Source organism: Felis catus, chromosome D2, assembly GCF_018350175.1.
Source record: "Felis catus isolate Fca126 chromosome D2, F.catus_Fca126_mat1.0, whole genome shotgun sequence".
NCBI classification, from domain to species: domain Eukaryota; kingdom Metazoa; phylum Chordata; class Mammalia; order Carnivora; family Felidae; genus Felis; species Felis catus.
The window spans coordinates 73,263,671-73,282,717 of record NC_058378.1 but is presented as its reverse complement, the minus strand read 5'-3'; the positions used below and the strand labels follow the sequence as shown (position 1 = coordinate 73,282,717).

The following is a 19,047-nucleotide window of genomic DNA, read 5'->3' as shown; positions in this document are numbered from 1 at the left end:
TTGCTGGCCCAGGATAAGCACAGGCGAATATCTACTAAAGCAGCATATCTGAGGAATCACGTGCATGAAGCAGGCTCATCTTTCATGGAGGACAGCAAGTGAAAGTCCTGACATAATGAGTTTAATTAACGGCACGGCCCTTTTGCTTCCAAGCTGTACTCCATCCACTGGTGAACAAACAGCTTGTCTAAACAACCTTCCCTCCGGCCAGGAAAGCCCATCATTCATGTTTTGAGCCTTTTCCTGTTTGAAGAGTTTAAAATAGGGGCGCCTGGGTGACTCAGTCGGTTAAGCGTCTGACTCTTGCTCGGCTCAGGTCCTGATCTCAGGGTCATGAGTTCAAGCCCCACACAGGGCTTCGCGGATTGGACTCTTTCCTGGGCCTGAAGCCTTAAAACAAACAAACAAAAAAACTCAGAAAAGTCTAAAACAGACTGGATGGTGATCGGCAACATACTTAGAGCCCTTCCTAACCCATCATCACTCACGTGCCTCTAAAGCCCAAGGCAGACCTGCAAGGAAATAAAACACAATGAAACAAACAAACAACCCTGCTGTTTCACACGAGCGTAATGCAGAGATGTTTCTAAAAACATGTTTTAAGAAAGAGTTTACTAAACCTACTTAACACTGCTGACCTGTATGCTTACAAAAGGCTCACAGGGTAGATTTTATATTATGTGTTCTCGTCACAATTAAAAATGAAAACAATTTTTAGGGGCGCCTGGGTGGCGCAGTCGGTTAAGCGTCCGACTTCAGCCAGGTCACGATCTCGCGGTCCGTGAGTTCGAGCCCCGCGTCGGGCTCTGGGCTGATGGCTCAGAGCCTGGAGCCTGTTTCTGATTCTGTGTCTCCCTCTCTCTCTGCCCCTCCCCTGTTCACGCTCTGTCTCTCTCTGTCCCAGAAATAAATAAATGTTGAAAAAAAAAAATTAAAAAAAAATAAATAAAAATGAAAACAATTTTTAAAAGGAAAAAAAAAAAAAGGAACTGACCATCCAACAGGAAGTTAGTTCGGTGAGAGGGTGGGTCGGTCCCCAGATAACTACTGAAACAGTAGAGGAAATGAGACACCCATCAGAAAAAACAAATGGCCAGCCTGTTACTCTTCTGAAACACGTCCCCAGCACCGACTCTGATGTAGGAGGGCAGTAGTGTGTGTTTGGGTTTGATTTCAGATTTGTCTGGTGACTGTGGCAACAGGAGCCAAGGGATAGGAAGGAACTAGTTTGATCAGAGGTCTTCTCCGGGCGAGATGTTCCTCGTGTGTTCTCACTTGTTCTTGCCAGAAACACTGTACGTTAGTTTTATTGTCCCCATTTGACAGATGAGAATACTGAGTCTGAGAAGTATTCTAGAGACGTATTTTGTCTGCAGGGACTTGGTGCAAACCTCTGGTGCTTCTGCCCATCCCATTTATCCACGTGGTTTCTGCTGGTGTGGTTTAACCTTGACCAGAAGTTAAGGGCAGCCTGGTTCTTGCTTACGTCCTGTTCATATCCTTCCTGTCCTGCGAGGAGAACTCCCCTGATGTGCTGGCCTTGTGATAAGGTAGAGGACAGTGACCACTCCTTCGACAAGTGGGCCAGGCCCTGTTCTAGACGCGAGACTACATGTAACAATTTAGTCAAGACCTTGGCCTTTAAGAGTCAGGATATACCTGGGTCTGGGTCCAGATTTTGGTTCTGCCATTTCCTAGCTGTGTGGTCATCCAAAGGTTCTGGACATCTCTAAGCCTAAGGTTCCCATCTGTAGAAAAGGCAGAGTTATAATCCCTTCCTAATGGGATTCTTGGATTAATGGAGATGAGTTATGCAAAGTGCTTAACAAGGTTGCCACAGAGTAAGTTCCCAGGAAATGGAGCTCTCAGAAAACTATCACCCCTCCCAACACTAGTAGAAGCTAGGGATTATTATCCCCATTGTGCAGATAAAGAAACTGAGGCCTGGGAGGCTGTCACTTTCCCTGTCACATGATTCAGAAGTGGCCAAAGGCTTCTGATCTCCCCACCTCCTGCCTGCAGTCACGTTCAGTGAGTGACAGGAGCTGAGCTCCCTGCTTGTGGAATATTCAGGAAACAGACCCTTGCGTCCTGACACTGGAAAGTTCAGGAGGTGGCCCAATAGTTACCCCAAGAGTTCATGGCCAGGAAGCTTGGAATTCTCGGTGAAGCTGTAGGGGGACCAGCTGTGTCCACTTGACCTGCTGCATTTCCCTTGGTTTTAGGAGCTGAGTGACCAAGCGGGATCGGAGTTTGAGAACTCTGACGTCAGATGGGTCATCACAGTGCCCGCCATTTGGAAACAGCCCGCCAAGCAGTTCATGAGACAAGCTGCCTATCAGGTGAGTGTGGGGGTGGGGCCGGTGGGAGCCCAGGATGCCCGCAGTGGTGACTGTCACCCCACTCAGGTGGTCCCAGCACTCGTAGGCCTCCCTGGGAGGTAGTGAGGGGTCTCCCGCTGGTGAGGGGACATAGCGCCTTTCTCCTGGGGGAGGAACGGGGGTCATATCCACAGGGGTTGGGCTGGGCTTGGTTTTCTTTCTCGTTTTATACCTTCTGTACTGCAGACTCCCCAGGGCTAGGATTTCAAAGTGGGGTGCTGAGACATTTCTCTGTGGGTGAATGGAAGTGAGAACCTCAAGGAAGAGGCTTGGGCAGCAAGAATGTTTGAAGAAGAAAAGAATAAAGACAAGGCCAATGGCCATGAACCAGGCACATCAGGGCTGCTGTGGAGGTTGAAAGCTGCACGTCCATGGCTGGGAAATAAGGGAAACATGATTGTGTTCTTCACGTCTCACCTTGGGAGCAACACAGGAGCACACACGGGGCCAGGGGGTGGTGAGGTCGCCACACCTGCGTGGTGGCAGGCACGTGGATGAGGGAGCGGCACGGCTGAGCACGGTGCCAGTCAGCACCACGGCGCCGTGGACAGAGCATTCCAGTGTCAGTGGCCAGCCTGTCCCTCCTGGGCGCTGGGGCATCACTGGTGCCGTGGACCTGTTTGCAGGCAACCTGTGCCATGACGGGGCTGCCGCCAGGGTCTGACTTCATGCCAGGGGTGGCTGGCCGTGCTGACCCGCTGTGCTGACCCACGGGTCAGAGCTGGCTCCGGCTGTACTTAATCCCCTGGGTTAATGCAAGCCCACCCTGGGGCCTGGGCCCACTCTGTGCAGTGAGAGTCCATTTCAGAACCTTCAATTGGAGCTGGGCTGGGGAAAATCACGAAGGTAATAGATGCCCCTTCCCCGCCCCGGCCAATACCTCCCAGGGATCAGCCACCTTCCCCAGGGGATAGATCTCTGATGTTGAGTTTGTGGCCATAAGTAGGAACCTTTCCTTCCAAGTAACCCACTGGCTCAACCTTGAGCACCGAATGTAGCAGAATGGTCGTGGGTACCATGACACCTTCATTGGGGCCATAGTTGTACTCAACACTTGGAGCTTTACTCCAGGTGCCGGACAGAGATCAAGGGAGAGCAATGTCCCCGTTCCTCAGTCTCCCCACTTCTCTTTCTTCCCTCCTCGCTGTAGGCTCTCCCCTCTGCCCTCCCCTTCAGCGTGAGAATCTGGCCCAGCCTATGTATCTTCCAAAAATAGATTTGTTTTTATAGGGATGAAGGAAGAGGGTGGAAGTGGCAGAAAGAGGCAACTTCTTTAAAAAGGAAGAAACCAAATGCGGTTTAGCTGTCCACAGAAACCCTGGGCACCCTGGAGCTTTTCCACAGCGTCAGCCGTCAGGCCGTGTCCGGAGACAGGACGCGGGGACACAGCTGTCACACAAAGGCACAGCCCTGTGTTCTCAGTTTTCACAGGGAGGGTACTCAGGATTCGTGACTTTGACTCTCGTTTTCCCACAGGAAAACTTCAACAACAAACATGTGACTCGGAAAAGGGTCAGTTCTTATTTTTAGCCTGAAAAAGAAAGAGGTACAAGGACTGGAAGACTTCTCAGGGCTGTTGGAGCCTTGGGCTGGCTCCTGCCTCTCTGGGCAGTGAGGCCTGGCGGGGAAGCCCCTTGCATGCCCAGTGGGAAGGAAACCAGGCACTTGGGGGTGCGGTGCCCTCCAGGGTTTGGCAGAATCAAAATGGCACCTCAGAGGGTGGAGGATAGATCAGCAGCTCCTCAGAGGGGTGAATGTGACCGGGTTTATGGACGTGGGGCATCTTCTTTCTGAAGCCCAGAGACCCACTGTAGACAGGCCTATCCTTTGGATGCTGGCTAACTTCTGTCTGGTGCAGCGTGTGTGCAGCTTAATCTTTGGCTCTGTGTAATTCTGATTAAAGAATGACAGTTTAGGGGCACCTGGGTGGCTCAGTCAGGTATGCGTCCGACTTCGGCTCAGGTCATGATCTCACGGTCCATGAGTTCGACCCGCGTCGGGCTCTGTGCTGACAGCTCGGAGCCTGGAGCCTGCTTCGGATTCTGTGTCTCCCTCTCTCTCTGCCCCTTCCCTGCCCGTGCTCTGTCTCTGTCTCTCTCTCTCTCTCTCTCTGTCTCTCTCTCTCTCTCTCTCTCTCTCTCAAAAAATAAACATTAAAAGAAAAATTTAAAGAATTACAGTTTAAAGTCACTGAATGGATTTCAAGACGGCAGGGGCCATTCAATCATTTTTTGTTAACTCATTCATGTATTCATTAAATCCATACTGGAGGATTCTGTGTGATGGGACGTGGTCGACACTGGAGTCATATCCTGTATGACCAGGATAAAGGCCCCGCTCTCAAGTGGCTCACAGCTGAGTGGGTCAGTGAAGCCTTTTGTACTTTGGGAAGCAGGGCGGAGGGTGTTAAAGGGGCACAACTGCTTTGCCAACTAGTCTATGGTGTCTTTAGCCTGTCTTCTAGAAGAGTCCCCATGACAAAACGGAAATGAAGTGTGGCCAAAATTGGCATCTCTCCAGTTCTCTCTTCTTATCCTCCATTAATTTTACAGAACAAGAAAAATGTGTACCTATGATAGTTAATTTTATGTGTAAACTTGACCAGATATGTAAACTGCCACGTTTGGTCAGACATCATTCTGACTGTTGCTGCGAGGGTATTTTTGAATGAGATTAACATTTAAATTGACTGACTAAACAAAGTAGATTGCCCTTTGTAGGATGGGTGGGCCTCATCCAATCAGTTGAAGACCTGACTAAAACAAAGACTCCCTAGAATAAGAAGGAAACCCTCCTGCCTGCCTTCATATTGGAACATTGTTTTTTTGTTTTGTTTTTTGTTTTTTGCTTTTTTTCCCCCTGCCTTTGGACTCAAACTGAAACATCAGCTCTTCCTGGGTCTTCAGCCTCCTGGCAAGGGAACTATATCATCAGCTCCCATGGTTCTCTCTGACTGTAGACCTTGGGGCTTGTCAGTCTCCATAATTGTGTGAGCCAATTCTTTATGAAAAATCTCTTTCTATGCTTACAAAGATCCTACTGGTTCTGTTTCTCTGGAGGACGCTAATACAGAACATGAGCAAACACCACAGTTCTTGGCCACCCAGCTTCTGAGATCTGAGAATGCCCACCCAACCTTTCAGCCAAAGTGCTGCCCACCAGCCTGGCTGCAGGTGGAGGGCTGGAGGGATGAGGCAGAATGGTACTCCGTCAGGGCAGCTGGGCAACTGGTCACATCTACCCTGCTTGCATGCAGGAAACAGAGTCCCTCCTTCATGCTGAGCCCAAGTTCATGGCACAGTCCCGTGGGGGCTGTGCTTCACCCCTCCACTGGCCTGGGCGGAGGGGTAAGAGGCCCAGATGCAGAGCAGGTGATGAGGCTCTACGCAGCATCGTGGATGGACGGTTCTGGGGCCTCCGCTCAGAAGTCTGTGATTCAGTGCTGGGGTTGGTGGGGGACCGCAGAGCACTCTATGGATACCGTTTTATCGGTGAAACGCCCAAAACTCTTCTTGTATCAAATGCTTGTCGAAAAAGTGGGTTAAATCTCTATCTTTTATAATTCGCAGCCTCAGGACACCTTTAGACTCTCTAAGAGCATTCCGTGAACAGATGGTAACAGGAGGAACAGCTGATTCCTCTGCTGAGGCCTTCGGAAAAGACCTAGAATAGGAGAGAGTTCACTGAGTCTTGAGGGATAGTCATCACGCATAGGAAATAGTCCAGCTGATTTCTAGAGGCATTTTGCCTGAAACATGCATGACGCTAGTGGGTTCCGACAGCCTGTCAAATAAAAGGCGGTCCCTTACGTACGATGAGCTCACCTAACACGGAGTTACAGCTTGCGCTGGCTTCCTTTCCTTGAACAAACTGCAGTGAAAAATAATCACATCGGGGAAAAAAATCAACAGCGACAGCCCATGACACCCAGAAGGGGTGCGGCTGGAGCCCGTGCAGCTTGACGTGAGCCCAGCAGGGCACCCGCCTGGTCTGGCCATCCTCCACGGCCGTGCACATGGTCAGTCCCTGGCGGGTTGTCCTGGCTCACGGCGGGGCTGAAGGGAAGAGCAGTCAGCGCAAACACCCATGTCCTGGGCCCCCTCGTGCATGGTTTTTTCACACACCTGTTCCTCCCAGGTAGGGCTCATGACCAGGAAGCAGTGCTCTAAGAACGACTACAGCAGCGGGCCTGCCGCCCCAGATTCGTGCGGGAGTCAAATGGGAGGGTGCACTCTTGGCTCAGACACTTTCTGTGCCTACAATCCCGGGTCACATCAGCAGAAGGCTCCCATTCACTTATCTGGAGACAAGGGCCAGGAGATCACAGAATGGAGCCTGGCTGGCGGGACATACATTCATTCATTCAGCAGCAACTACCCCCTGAGCGCCTACTGTGTGCGGTGGGGCAAGAAGGCCTTGCTGCTGCCCTTGGAAAACGTAGCATCTTGCAGGAGAGGCTCGCTATCTCTGCATGATCTGCAGTTGGAGACAGAATATGCTAGATGCTAGGCCAGCGGGGGCCCAGTGGAGAGAGAGTTCTGCTGGAACAGCAGCTGCAAGGGACCAGCTCCAGAGGCAGAAGTAGCAAAGGCAGCGAGCGTTTCCCCTGCTCTAGTTGACCCGGGCCTGAGCCCAGGTCTCCTGACAGGTGCCAGGTTGAGGGCTGCTGCTGAGAATGACTGCAGGGGGTTATATAAACCCCAGAAACTGCAACGTACCCTCCAGGCGTCCTGCCGGGAGATAAAGACATCCAGGTTTTTCAGAATCTGGAAGATCCTTTTGTATCTCTTCTTTTTCTTGGGAGTCCACAGGCCGCTCGGGGACCCCTCCTGGGGAGATGGCATCTGGCAGAGCCAGCCGCCTCCTGTTGCCTCAACCCTGCAGCTCGCCACTGTGGCCCCCGTGGGGGTTGCTGGTGGGGACACAGCCTCTCACTCTCTCTGGGGAGCAGGATGGGCACTGAGCTGGAGCACAGGAGTGTGGTTACTTGTCCTGGGCCTCTTGCCAATATTACCTTTTCCTCTCGCTCTGCTTTGGGGTCCTCTGCACTTCTGCTTCCCACCTGTGTCCTCTCCTGGGTGCCGTGGGGAACCTTCTGTGGAAATGGGTCAAAGCTTTTGCTGTAGAGCCAAGGCCAGCCCAGCTGGGGAGGGACAGATGAAAGGCCTCCCCTGAGGGGTGCAGCTATGCTGTTCTGGGGAGTGTGGGGCAGTCTGTGTGTCTTCCGTGTGTTCAGGATGTGGGAGCATCATCCCAGGGGGAACCTGGATTGTGTAAGTCACGGACCACGAGATCATGACCCGAGCCGAAGTCGGATGCTTAACCAACTGAGCCACCCAGGCACCCCTCCCCCCTGGACTTTTTGATTCCGTTTTCTGTATGGGTACTTCACTGTAAATCACAGGGGCCGCTCACAGTTTCAAGGAAGGTGTGGAGAGGAATGAAGGCATCTCATATTTCTTATTTTCCCCACTTGTCCCCCCACTGCCAAGCCCAGGCTCCTGAAGCTCTTCTTGGCCCCATGGAGACCGCCTGGCCGCTTGACATCCCAGTCAGACACATGGCCCTAGCGAGACTTTCCTCCTTGCCGCCACCCTTGGGCAGGGCGCTGGTGCTCCCCTCCCCCACCTCTTCTTCCAGGCTGTTTTCCCTTCTGAACTTTGAAAGAGTGCCTTAAACATTTAGGCCTAGTTGTTTCTTTGTAGTTAGTTTTCCCTCTTCACCCCGTTTTGTGGAGGCTGGACCTCTCTGCTTCTGTTCTAGGAGGCCCTTGACTTTACAAACCCAGCCAGGTGGTGAAGTCAGTCTTCGAGAGCGGTCCTTTAGAAGGGGGCTCCTCTTGGTTTTATTTTGGATTTCTTCTGGGACCCTGGGGATTGAGGTGCGGAGGTTGCAACTTTCCTGGTGACACTTAGGTATGTAGCCCTTGTCCTCCGTCACTGGGCACTGCAGCCTTTAGCTGTCTTGGTGTTAAGGGTGCCTAATGTGACCCTGAGGGAAAGTGAGGCTGGGGGGTGGGACTTCTAGCCCCTTGAGTAGGGAGCAGTGGGAAACCTTGTGATGCACCCGGGTCAGTGGCCTGTTGACTGATGGGCACACTGGGCTTCTTCAACCCAAGGGACCAAACTGATAGGTGCAGATGCCCCCAGTGTGGTTGGCCACAGCCGAGGGCACAGGGCAGTAAGGAGGCAGTTTTTCTGTGGATGGTGTAGGTTTTGTAGAGTCGGTCTGCCAGAAGGGGTTCCACCACTCGTGAGGCATTTGCTATCGGGAGGGGGGAGATTTAAGTCACCTGCCTGCCAATGGTGTCTCATTAGGACACAATTAATTGGTTCATTTGGGGTATGGTTATTATGGAGAATCGACTGCACGTGAGTAGAGGTAACATGCCACGTAGTGCTGTTCCGGAGTAAATGGGTCAAGAGATTGTGCCTTTAAACCAGTTCAAGGAGGAGCAGTAGAGACACCTGGGAAGTTTTGTTCAAGGCCAAAGGCCTGCGTCCCACACCAGTACCTGGAGTTACCGAGAGCAGGAGAGCCAAGAACCAATTAAAGGAGCCGGTCTGCAAGGCCCAAGAGTGGGCCTAGGCCTGCTCGGCTGCATTTGAGCCTAAGACCGCCCGGCAGGTTTCATGTCCTGGGAAACCCGGGACAGTCGATCATTCCACTTGTCTGAGCCTTGGTTTCTTTCTGCATAAAGTGAAGACGTTAGGGGCGCCTGGGTGGCTCAGTTGGTTAAGCCTCCAACTTCAGCTCAGGTCATGATTTCATGTGTGGTTCGTGAGTTTGAGCCTCGTGTAGGGCTCTGTGCTGACAGCTCAGAGCCTGGAGCCTGTTTCGGATTCTGTGTCTCCCTCTCTCTCTGCCCCTTCCTTGCTCAACGCTGTTTCTCCTTCTCTCTCTCAAAAACAAATAAACGTTAAAAAAAAAAGTTAAAAAAAATAAAGTGAAGACATTGGACAAAAGGCCAAGACGGCCCTTTTAGCATTTCTGATATTCTAACCTGACCCCGCCCTCTCGTCTCCTTGCACAATAATTGAACCTCCTAAGCCCCTTCCCTCTGTGAGTCTAGGCCGGCTCCTCCTGGTGAGAGGTCACTATGCATATGTGGCATTAGACCTTCCATCCCTGATCTACAGGTTGAGTCACTAAATCTTATGGGTCTGGTGTAGACCTGGGGTCTTCTCCAAAGTGGCTAGGGCACAAGGGCAGCATCCCGAGGTTCCCTAGGAAACGGCAACACAGAGAGCAAACAGTGGTAACGGCCGAAGAGCGCTTCTCTGGTCCGTCTTGCTGGTAACCAGGACCCCTTGGGCCTGAACAGCTCCAACAAGCAAGTGAGGCCTCCTGCTCCAGTTCAAGGCCACAGGAGGTGGGCAGGAACATGTCACAGGCCACGCCAGGCTCATTTCTCTGAGTGGCCTCAGAAGAGTGCTCCTGGAGCCTCCTGGCTGGCTCTTGTAAGGGTCTGTGACTGGAACAAGCCAGATGTCACAGAGCAAAAGCATTTCAGCTATTAAAGGGGTAAAGGCTTTGAGTAAAATAACTGCCAGCTGCCTTTTGACCCATATTCTAGAAAACGTGAGACTGCGTGGGATTTCAGGAGGGCTTTCTCCCAGAGCCCTGGAGTCCTAGCGTGCTGAAGTCATGTCTGATTCCCATACAGCCAAATCAAATGCGTGCATGGCTGAGGCCCAACCATGGTCCATTGTTTCCTAGGCCACCAAATATCGGGGTTTGCTCTTAGACCACCAGGCCCATTGTACCCAGAAACAGACTACCTGCCTTCCATCTTCTGGTGGTTTACAGAGCTTTGGGGCCTTTCCCCCTTCATGCGTCTCAGTTCTGGGCCAAGCAAGTCCCAAATGTAAGAGGCCCCATGACCCGGAGGGCCCTGCCTTTCCCAGAAGCACTCATACGTTTTCTTTGTCCACTCCGCAGTGTTTGGGTGCCTGGCCTGGGGCCCAGCACCCAGTCACCCCTGATCGATAGCGCTGCAGAGACCTATGGAGGGAATTAAGCAAGCAGAGCATGGCTCTCCCTTCCTTGGGGGTGTAGGTGCAAGGTGAGTGTCCTCAGAGCGGTACTGCCTGGGGAGCCTGGGTCCCAGCCTCTGCCTCTGTCTTCCAGGCAGGCCTGGCCTCCCCGGACAACTCGGAGCAGCTCATCATTGCCTTGGAGCCCGAGGCGGCCTCCATCTACTGCCGGAAGCTGCGGCTGCACCAGATGATCGAGCTGAGCAGCAAGGCCGCGGTCAACGGGTACAGCTCCAGTGACACAGTGGGAGCTGGGTTTGCACAGGGTACCTCCTGCTCTCTCTCTCCCCTCCCCGCTCTCTCCCATCCCAACCCTGCATGTTTTGGGCCCTGATTATTTAAGGCATTTAGCACGGTAACGAAGAACCGAGATGTTCCCAGAGGGGTCAGCTGTGAGCACGTCTGTTCTCAGCGCCCCCTCCGGGGCCCCTTGTAAACTCCGCAGTGGTCACCCGGGTTCATCACCTCCCACACGTGTGCCTCAGGTGTGGGAAGGGTGCTTCTCTCCAGGAACCGGAGAGATGGCCCCAGAGCAGCTCCTGGTTTTACATTTTACTAGGCTTTTAATTTTTCTTGTTTATTAACTGATTCTTAATCTAATCCCACTTGGCCTGTTATTAATTCCCCCATTAAGGCTGTTGATTTATTGCTGACTCACTCCCTGGGGCCGCTTCGTGTGTGATGAGCTCATTATGTGTCTTAACCGTGAACCTGGCGAGAGTTTAAAATACGGATGAAAGGGGCGGAGGCTTCCTGACCCCACTGGTGCTCACGTAGCTGTGGGAAGGAGTACCGCCTAGGGAGATCCAGGATGGATATTAAGGAACTTTTTCTCTTTGGTAGTTACTTGTGTGCCAGTTGGTCACATTCTTGGTTCTAAGAACCGTCTTCCCTGGTATCCAGGGCTCTGTGAGTCTGTCCAGGGCCACAGAGTTTTCAGACATCCTAGGTCAGGGTCAGAGCCACCGACGTGAGCGAGTTTAGGCACTAATCAGAGCGCTGTGAGTGCCGTTTCCAGGTCAGGGCCTCGAGGGCAGAAACCCACCCATCACCCATGCCCACCCCATCCTGGAAGGCCCTGGAAGGGAGGAGGAGAGGGAGAACGTTAGCTAGAACTGCGGCCCATTGTCCCCTTACAGCCTGGTTCCAAGTTTTCCTTGCTCCCCACACCCAAAGCCTGTCTCTGTACTGCCCAAGGCACTGGGGCCCTGGCTCAGCCTTTGCAGGTGTGCATCCCTGCCCAGGCCCTGGGTCCTCTCCTCCGGAACTCTCCTCTTCCTCTTCATGGGGGCCACTCTGCCCCAGAGGCCACCACTCTGCATTTTCAACCCAAGATGGAGGAGTCTGTGAACCTCAGCCACGAGACAATGGCCAGGCATTCCCTTGGTCCCCAGGCTGCTGTCTCAGGCTGCCGGGGCTAAGTGCTAACACCTCAGACCTGATTCACCCGGAACAGAAGCAAGCAGGCTCTCCTTTGACTCCGAGGGCTCGATTTGCTTTTTCTGGGCAATGCTCAGCCTCCACCGAGGCATGCCGCGGCTGGCCTTACTGCTAACTAAGTCAAATGTGTTAACATGTTGCATACTCAGCACAGCCTATTTAATTAAATTTTCGTCTTCATCGTTGTAATTGGAAAAGAGACGCATGACTGACTGGGCTTCATATCTTACATGCTACTTCCTGCCGGTTCATAAACAAAAATTCATGTCAGAATTAGCTAGTTGTAGTGCGGCTCCTAATGCTTCTGAAGTGTAACATTCGCATGGAAGGGGAAACTGGTTTTGAATGCTTGCCTTCCCCGAGGGCTCAGGTTTTGGTTCCCTTTCCTTTAACATGGCCTGTCCACCCCACACTGTGTCTCTGTCCCGTGCCTTGTGGGATGTGCTCTTGTCTTGTGCTCAGAGGGTCTTTTTGGTTTTTGAAATCGTCAAATTGTTGGCCACCACCCCTCAGAGGGGCAGTGACGCAGGGGTTCTCTGTCAGCCTTGTTTTACAGTTGGTCTGTCTCCCAGAAGGAAGGGGTGCTGCCTGGGGAGGCCTGGCAGAGCACTTAATCAGGAGTACCCTGGATGGCATTAAGGCCCTGAGCCCTCCTGGGCTGTTCTCTGCCCTCTGATGCTCCTTCGTGATGGGCGCCCCGTGGACACTACTGACGGGAATGGGAATGCCACGGTGCCCCCAGCACCGCAGGGTTGCTGTTAGCATTTTTTGCGCCAAAAGGGTTTCATGAGATCAGTGAAGGACACATTTTTCTTAATGTTGGGCTTAATGTGCCCCAAAGTGTGAAAATTTTTTTGAGAGCTCAGAATATGTTTTATTAGTCTTGCTTGGTCTTTTTTTTTTTTTTTTTTTTTTTTTTTTACTGTTTATTTTTGAGAGAGAGAGAGAGAAACAGAATGTGAGCAGGGGAGGGGCAGAGAGAGAGGGAGGCACAGAATCTGAAACAGACTCCATCCAGGCTCTGAGCTGTCAGCACAGAGCGTGACGCAGGGCTTGAACTCACAAACCGTGAGATCATGACCTGAGCCGAAATCGGACGCTTAACCGACTGAGACACCCAGGTGCCCCTTGCTTGGTCATTTTTTAGGACTGCCATTTCTTAGCCGTCTAGATTGTTTTAGCAAACCAAATGCCCCCAACAAGGTCCGCGATAGAAGTTCATGGGGAGCCAGTGCTGGGAACAGGAGTTGGGGGATCCCTCCCAGGTCTGCAGGGACTCTTTGATCCCAGGGCCTCACCACTGTACTCCAAGGCCCAAGGAATTCGGAGCTGACAGGCACTTGCCATTCTAATCCCCAGGGAAGACATTGTTTTGCAAACACAGTGCTCCTTGCTAGAAGAGGCTAGAGGGTCAAGGGTCCTTAATTGGATAACTAACAACAGACGGATTTATAAGGCACTTCCAAGTCAGCAGCACCAGTTTAGGGACGGGAAAAATTGGTGGGGGGCAAGGTTGTGGGATGGGGCAGCAGAGCAGTGGACAGAGACTCTATCTGTGAAGTTGGGGGTTGCTCTAAGTTGTTCACTGTAGTGGCCATTTCGTGGGTAGCAGGTCTCATACTTGGTGCTTTGCCTTCCTTATCACCTACTGTGTGCTGGGTGTCACATTGGGTGCTGAGGAAAAATCAGAGAACCAGTCCCTGCTCTGCTGGTGAGGAACTGAGGCCAAGTGTTATTATCCCCATTTTATGGATGGGGAAGGTGAGGCCCAGAGGGGTTAAATGATTTGCCCCACTTCGCACCTCGGCTGTGCCCTGCTGGTTCCCAGCTACTCTCTCGCGGCACCTTTCCCATCTCCTAACATTCGTATTCTGCTTTTCCAGATTTCAGTGTAAATCGTTAAATCTCAAAGGCATGAGGGTCCATGGCCCAAGGGTTGATTTTGAGCTGCAAGACAGAGTCGTGGGAACTGCAAGTCCCTTAACCTTGTCTGACCTGGTTTCTTCCTCTGAACAGAAGGATGATGATTTGTGCCTTGTCTGCCTCACAGAGCTGTCGGGGGGCCTATGAGGGATGCAGTGACCCCACCCAAGGCGTCACAGCCCCTCAGGGCCCCGGGGCCACAGCCATGTTGTTCCCCAGTGTTAGGAAAAAGGTGGCCAGGGCTTTGCTAGGTTTGGATGGGCCACCTGTGGCTGAAGCGCCACCTGGTGGCGGAAGAGCACATTGGCTTCACCCAGGTCGGGGAAATGGCTTCCATGCAGTTTATCCAGCATCCAGATTAGGAAAACATACCCGACATTCCTTGCAGCAGACAGAGTTCCTTGAGGTGAAATTATTTAACCAAGTGCACTGCGAGCTTCTTGGCAGACAAGTCCCTCCCTGGGACAGCAAAGCCAGGAATTTGGTCGATTTATTAACCCTTTACCCCAAAAAGCGTCACTGGGGGGGAAGGGCTTCTCCAGGGTGAGCCTTCCAGCAGGGTACAGGCCCAGCTGCCATGCAGTGAATAGACAGGCGCTGGTGAAAATGGTCTGGCTCTGAGGTTCCCAGTGTTGTGTTTATGTAATCATTTTGGTCAAGTATCGCTACACGTTCCCTCCCTAAACCTCACGCTGTTGCCTCCGCTGCCTGCAGACGACTGCCAGCCTTTTCATGCTTTCTCACCCGTCCTTTTCTTTCTGTCGGCCACTAGCTAAGGAGCACATACGGCGTAATCGGCAGAGTCGGACCTTTTTGGTGGAGAATGTCATAGGAGAGATCTGGTCCGAGCTGGAGGAAGGTAGCGTCCTTGAACGTCCTTTGCCCCTTGCTGGATGCGTTTTGTGCTGCTGGCAAAAATGCATTCCTGTTTGCTCCTTTTGCATTTCTGGAAAATGTTCAAAATCGGTTGGTTTTAAAGACCACTGCGCCAAGGAGAACTTTTGGGGGCCTATAAGTTTGCATGTTACAAAACCATACAGACTCTTCCGAAGAAAAGCAGGAACTGGAGCTCCCCAGTTCCAGAGTAAGTCTTGGGTTAAACAGCAGGTCATGCGATGGCAGGACATTGTCCACTCGTGCCTGCCAGGTCTGCAGCAGCTTTAAAGATTCGCTCACCTGGGTTCTTTATCGCCATGCTCACCGGCGATGAGCACTCCTGGGCAGACACTACCCTGGTCTCTTCCGTCGGGAATAACTTGCCGAGCGGCTAATCAGCGACACCGCTGTATTAATGAGAAGCGTTGCCGGGAGTTTAGCTGGGTGTACCGAGTCATCACCCCCCAGCTTGTTTCAGGATGGGGCCGACCAGCGGCCGATGTAAAGGGTGGATGTTTTTAACCAGGTGACAAGTACGTGGTTGTGGACAGTGGCGGTGGCACCGTCGACCTGACTGTCCATCAGATACGGCTACCGGAGGGACACCTTAAAGAACTGTATAAAGCAACAGGTGAGCCCCAGCATGACCGATTTTCTCCTTCCTGAGCTGTTTCTCTCCTGTCCGATTTCTCTTGCTGTTTCCTTCTCTACTGCTGTCCGCACGTGGGATTCCAGGCCCTGAGGGGTACGATACCCAGATGCCCGTGTGGGGCCGGAGAGCAAGATGCAGTCAAATGCTCTTCAAAACACAAACCACCGTAGGGGCGCCTGGGGGGCTCAGTCGGTTGAGCATCTGACTTCGGCTCAGGTCATGATCTCACGGTCCATGGGTTCGAGCCCCGCATCAGGCTCTGTGCTGACCGCTCAGAGCCTGGAGCCTGCTTCCGATTCTGTGTCTCCCTCTCTCTCTGCCCGTCCCCCACTCATGCTCTGTCTCTCTCTGTCTCAAAAGTAAATAAACATTAAAAAAAAAAAAAGTTTTAAGACACAAGCCACCGTAACTTGGGTTTTGGCATACGATGAGCCTGTTTTAGATCCTGGCCAAGGGAGCTTCTTTCTGGAAGTTCTGGAAGGATATGATTGTCATCTGATTTGTCACCTGTGTTTTAGTGCCACGGTTAAGCTTTCTAGGGAGGTCTCGGGACACCCGGTCTTGGATCAAAGTTGCCAAAGCAAGCAACAGGCTCTCTCCCTTGGTGGGGGTGGGATGATGAATAAGTAATAGATCACAGGGTCTCCTCAGTGGGCCTGCTGATTTTCCAGACCCTGTCCCTGGATTTCTTGGGTAGGAATACCGCGATGCTCGTAGTTACTTATGTGTATCAATTTTATTTAAAATATAATTGATTTTAACAAGCTTGTTGATGAGTGATTCTGTAGGGGAAAGTCTCTCCACCTGGAATGGGAACTGGAGGGTTTTCAAGCTTAAGTAAAAACCGTAGCTGCTGTCTGTTTGCTCACTGGGCCCAAGTTCGTGCGACTTTGTGTTTCAGAGAAGAACGCAGGGTAGGATGTCTCTCGGAGTCTGAATTTTGTTTTCACACGGCGGGCTCTCATTTTGTGCTTGACTCAGGTGGACCCTACGGATCCTTAGGAGTAGATTATGAATTTGAAAAACTTCTGTGTAAAATATTTGGAGAGGATTTTATCGAACAATTCAAAATCAAGCGTCCCGCGGCCTGGGTTGACTTAATGATTGCATTTGAGTCTCGTAAGAGGGCGGCTGCCCCAGACCGAACTAACCCACTGAACATCACCCTGCCCTTCTCCTTCATCGACTACTACAAGAAGTTCCGTGGCCACAGCGTGGAGCACGCCTTGAGGAAGAGCAAGTGAGTGGGATTCACCTTTGGCTTAGGCCATTCTAGGGGGTGGATCCTACCGAGGGAAGGGAGGAAGGGGGTGTGGATTCTGAGTTCCAATACTACACACAAGCTGTGTGACCTTGGCCAAGTGACTCACCTTCTCTGTGCCTCAGTTTTTCGTCTGGAAAATGGAAGCGATCATTCCACTTACCTCAAAGGGTTGTTGTGAGGATCAAGTGAGTTCAGAAGTTAGACACTTAGCACAATGCCTGGGACCTGAAAACTCCTGTTTCTGTGTTAGCTTTTATTATGTGCCAATGACCATAAGCTTTGTGAAAGCAGGGAATTTTGTGTTTTTGGCCTCTGCTGTATCCCCAGCATCTACAACAGAACCTGGTACAACGTAGGGGTGCTCAGTAAATAGCTGTTGAGCAAAATCCCATGGGGCTCGGAGTCTCTTGGCTACAGGCAAGTGTTCGTAGCTCAGCTTGTTGCAAAATGGACACTCGGAAGCTGTGTGAATGACAAATTGATAGAAAAAATCACAGGCTTCTAAAAATCTTTTCATAGCAGAAGATTTCAAACATTCACTGTGCAAAATGAACCTCATGACACAACTTCAACAGCTGTCACCTCCTGGCCAGTCTAAATCCTCGTGCACGCTCTCCCAAGTATTTTAAAGCAAATCTGATCATCATCATCCATGAATATGTCAGTAGGTTTCGCTAAGATAAATTTAAAATCGTTACCATAATGCTGTTATTACGATCACACTTGACACGAGTTCTTCAATATCCTCAAATTCCCAGCTAACATTACAATTTTTCCAACTGCCTTATATATGTTTTTCAGTTTGCACTGATATCCAAAAGATGGCTCTCCATAGCGGTTATCTGATAGGCCCCTAAGTCCCGCTTACTATATGGGTTCCCTCTCCTGCGTTTTCTTTACAGTTTATTATTAGATGACAAAGCTGATCGTCCCATAGAGTTTCCCGCAGTCCGGGTTTTTTGTTTATCGTACGCTCACGTAACGTGTTTGGTCCCCTGGTATTTTTGACAAATTGGCTAGAGATCTGGTCAGGTTCAAGTTTGAGTTTTTGGCAAACCTGCCTCATGGGTGCTAGTGTGTCCTCCTCTCACATCAAGTCAGGGAACACATGCTATTTGCTTGTTGCTTCTTTTGTGATGTCAGCAGCCACGGAGGGGAGTTGCCTAGGCCCGTTATGTTAAGGGATAGCCCCTTAGTCTCTCACTCTGTCTTCATTTGTCAGCTAGCCTATTTCTGGAGAGAGAAACTCTTCTCAATGGTTTGATTGCACTGAAATACATTTCACATAGGAAAGACAGGACAAATTTTTGGTTCTTTCTTTTCGTTTATGAATTTTTTGTTAAATATTGTTGATTTCCTAGCATTCTCCTAAGTGACAAATGCATTTTTTTCTTTTGTGGGGCAGAAGGGGATATTATTAAGGCTTCGTGGATTTAGGCATGTTTGACGTATTTTAAACCATGGCAGTTATATCCTTAGTGATGGTCAAAATGTCCCATCTTGGCCAGTAGGAGCCTCTTTAAGTTGGCTCCTGAGTCCCGTTGATGTGACATTTTGATCTGACTTCTGGCTCATCTTGTATATTCCCCATCCCAGATCTGCAATCGGCCATTTCTCTAAGAAGCCCAGGTTCCATTTAGTGGGAAATGAAGTGGATAGGATTGTAGGTCTTCTTGACCTTGGAGCAGGTCCCTAGCCAGACTCTGACTAGGCTCATGTTCTCTCTGTCCACCGGCCCCCTCCCCACAGGCACCTGTTCCGAGTCTAACCCCAAGTCCTTCTCCACAGTTCTGCGGCCTGTCAGCTCTCCTGGGGAGACTGGCCACAGCCAGCCACGGAGTCATTCCATGCCACACCACATTGTCCTGTGGCCGAGGCCACAGAAAGATGCCTGGTCAGGGAGACCTGGCAGCACCTAGAATGTGAGGCTAGGAAGCGGCTGGTGTGTGCTTCGCTTCAGGGACAGAGATGCCATTTGCTTGGCTTCTTTGAACTTGAGGATGGGTGGGGCTCGTGCAGTCCCTGGCATTCCTTTAGTGCCAGAAAATTTCCAAAGTGTTTTCACAGATGTGGTATTGAACTTGATCTTGACAACCGCTGTGAGAAAGGTAAGACGAGTTGTGTTATCCTTGATTTCCAGACACGAGACTGGGGCTCAGACAAAATGCAGGCCAGCTTGCCCCAAAGTCCCGCAGCCTCTGAGTGGTGGAGGCCGTCCCGGAGCCCAGCAGTCCTGGCTCCTTGTCTGGTGTTCTTTCTGCTCTGGACGTGCTGCACCTTTGACAGAGAAAGGGGCATCCTGGTAGGACGGGGCTTCTCACTGTCAGGGCACAGGTGCCTGCAGGGCTCAAGGAAATGCACTTGAGCACACAGGTCTGTGGCCAGATGCAGCAGCACCGTGGACACATCATATGAGCCTTCAATGGACTTGAATCCGACTATCGCTTGACTATAAAATGTGGTCATTCAAACGAG

General features: G+C 51.4%; 1 protein-coding gene across 2 annotated transcripts in view; it reads left to right on the top strand.

Annotated features, from left to right (window-relative positions):
• Positions 1-19,047, top strand: part of HSPA12A (heat shock protein family A (Hsp70) member 12A) — a 167,583-nt gene that overhangs the window by 142,871 nt on the left and 5,665 nt on the right. For both annotated transcript variants that reach the window (XM_023240980.2, XM_023240981.2), the window contains 5 exons: positions 2,226-2,342; positions 10,512-10,683; positions 14,553-14,639; positions 15,183-15,287; positions 16,290-16,548. In XM_023240980.2, coding sequence (XP_023096748.1) covers positions 2,226-2,342; positions 10,512-10,683; positions 14,553-14,639; positions 15,183-15,287; positions 16,290-16,548 — 740 coding nt within the window. The remainder of the gene's footprint in view (positions 1-2,225; positions 2,343-10,511; positions 10,684-14,552; positions 14,640-15,182; positions 15,288-16,289; positions 16,549-19,047) is intronic.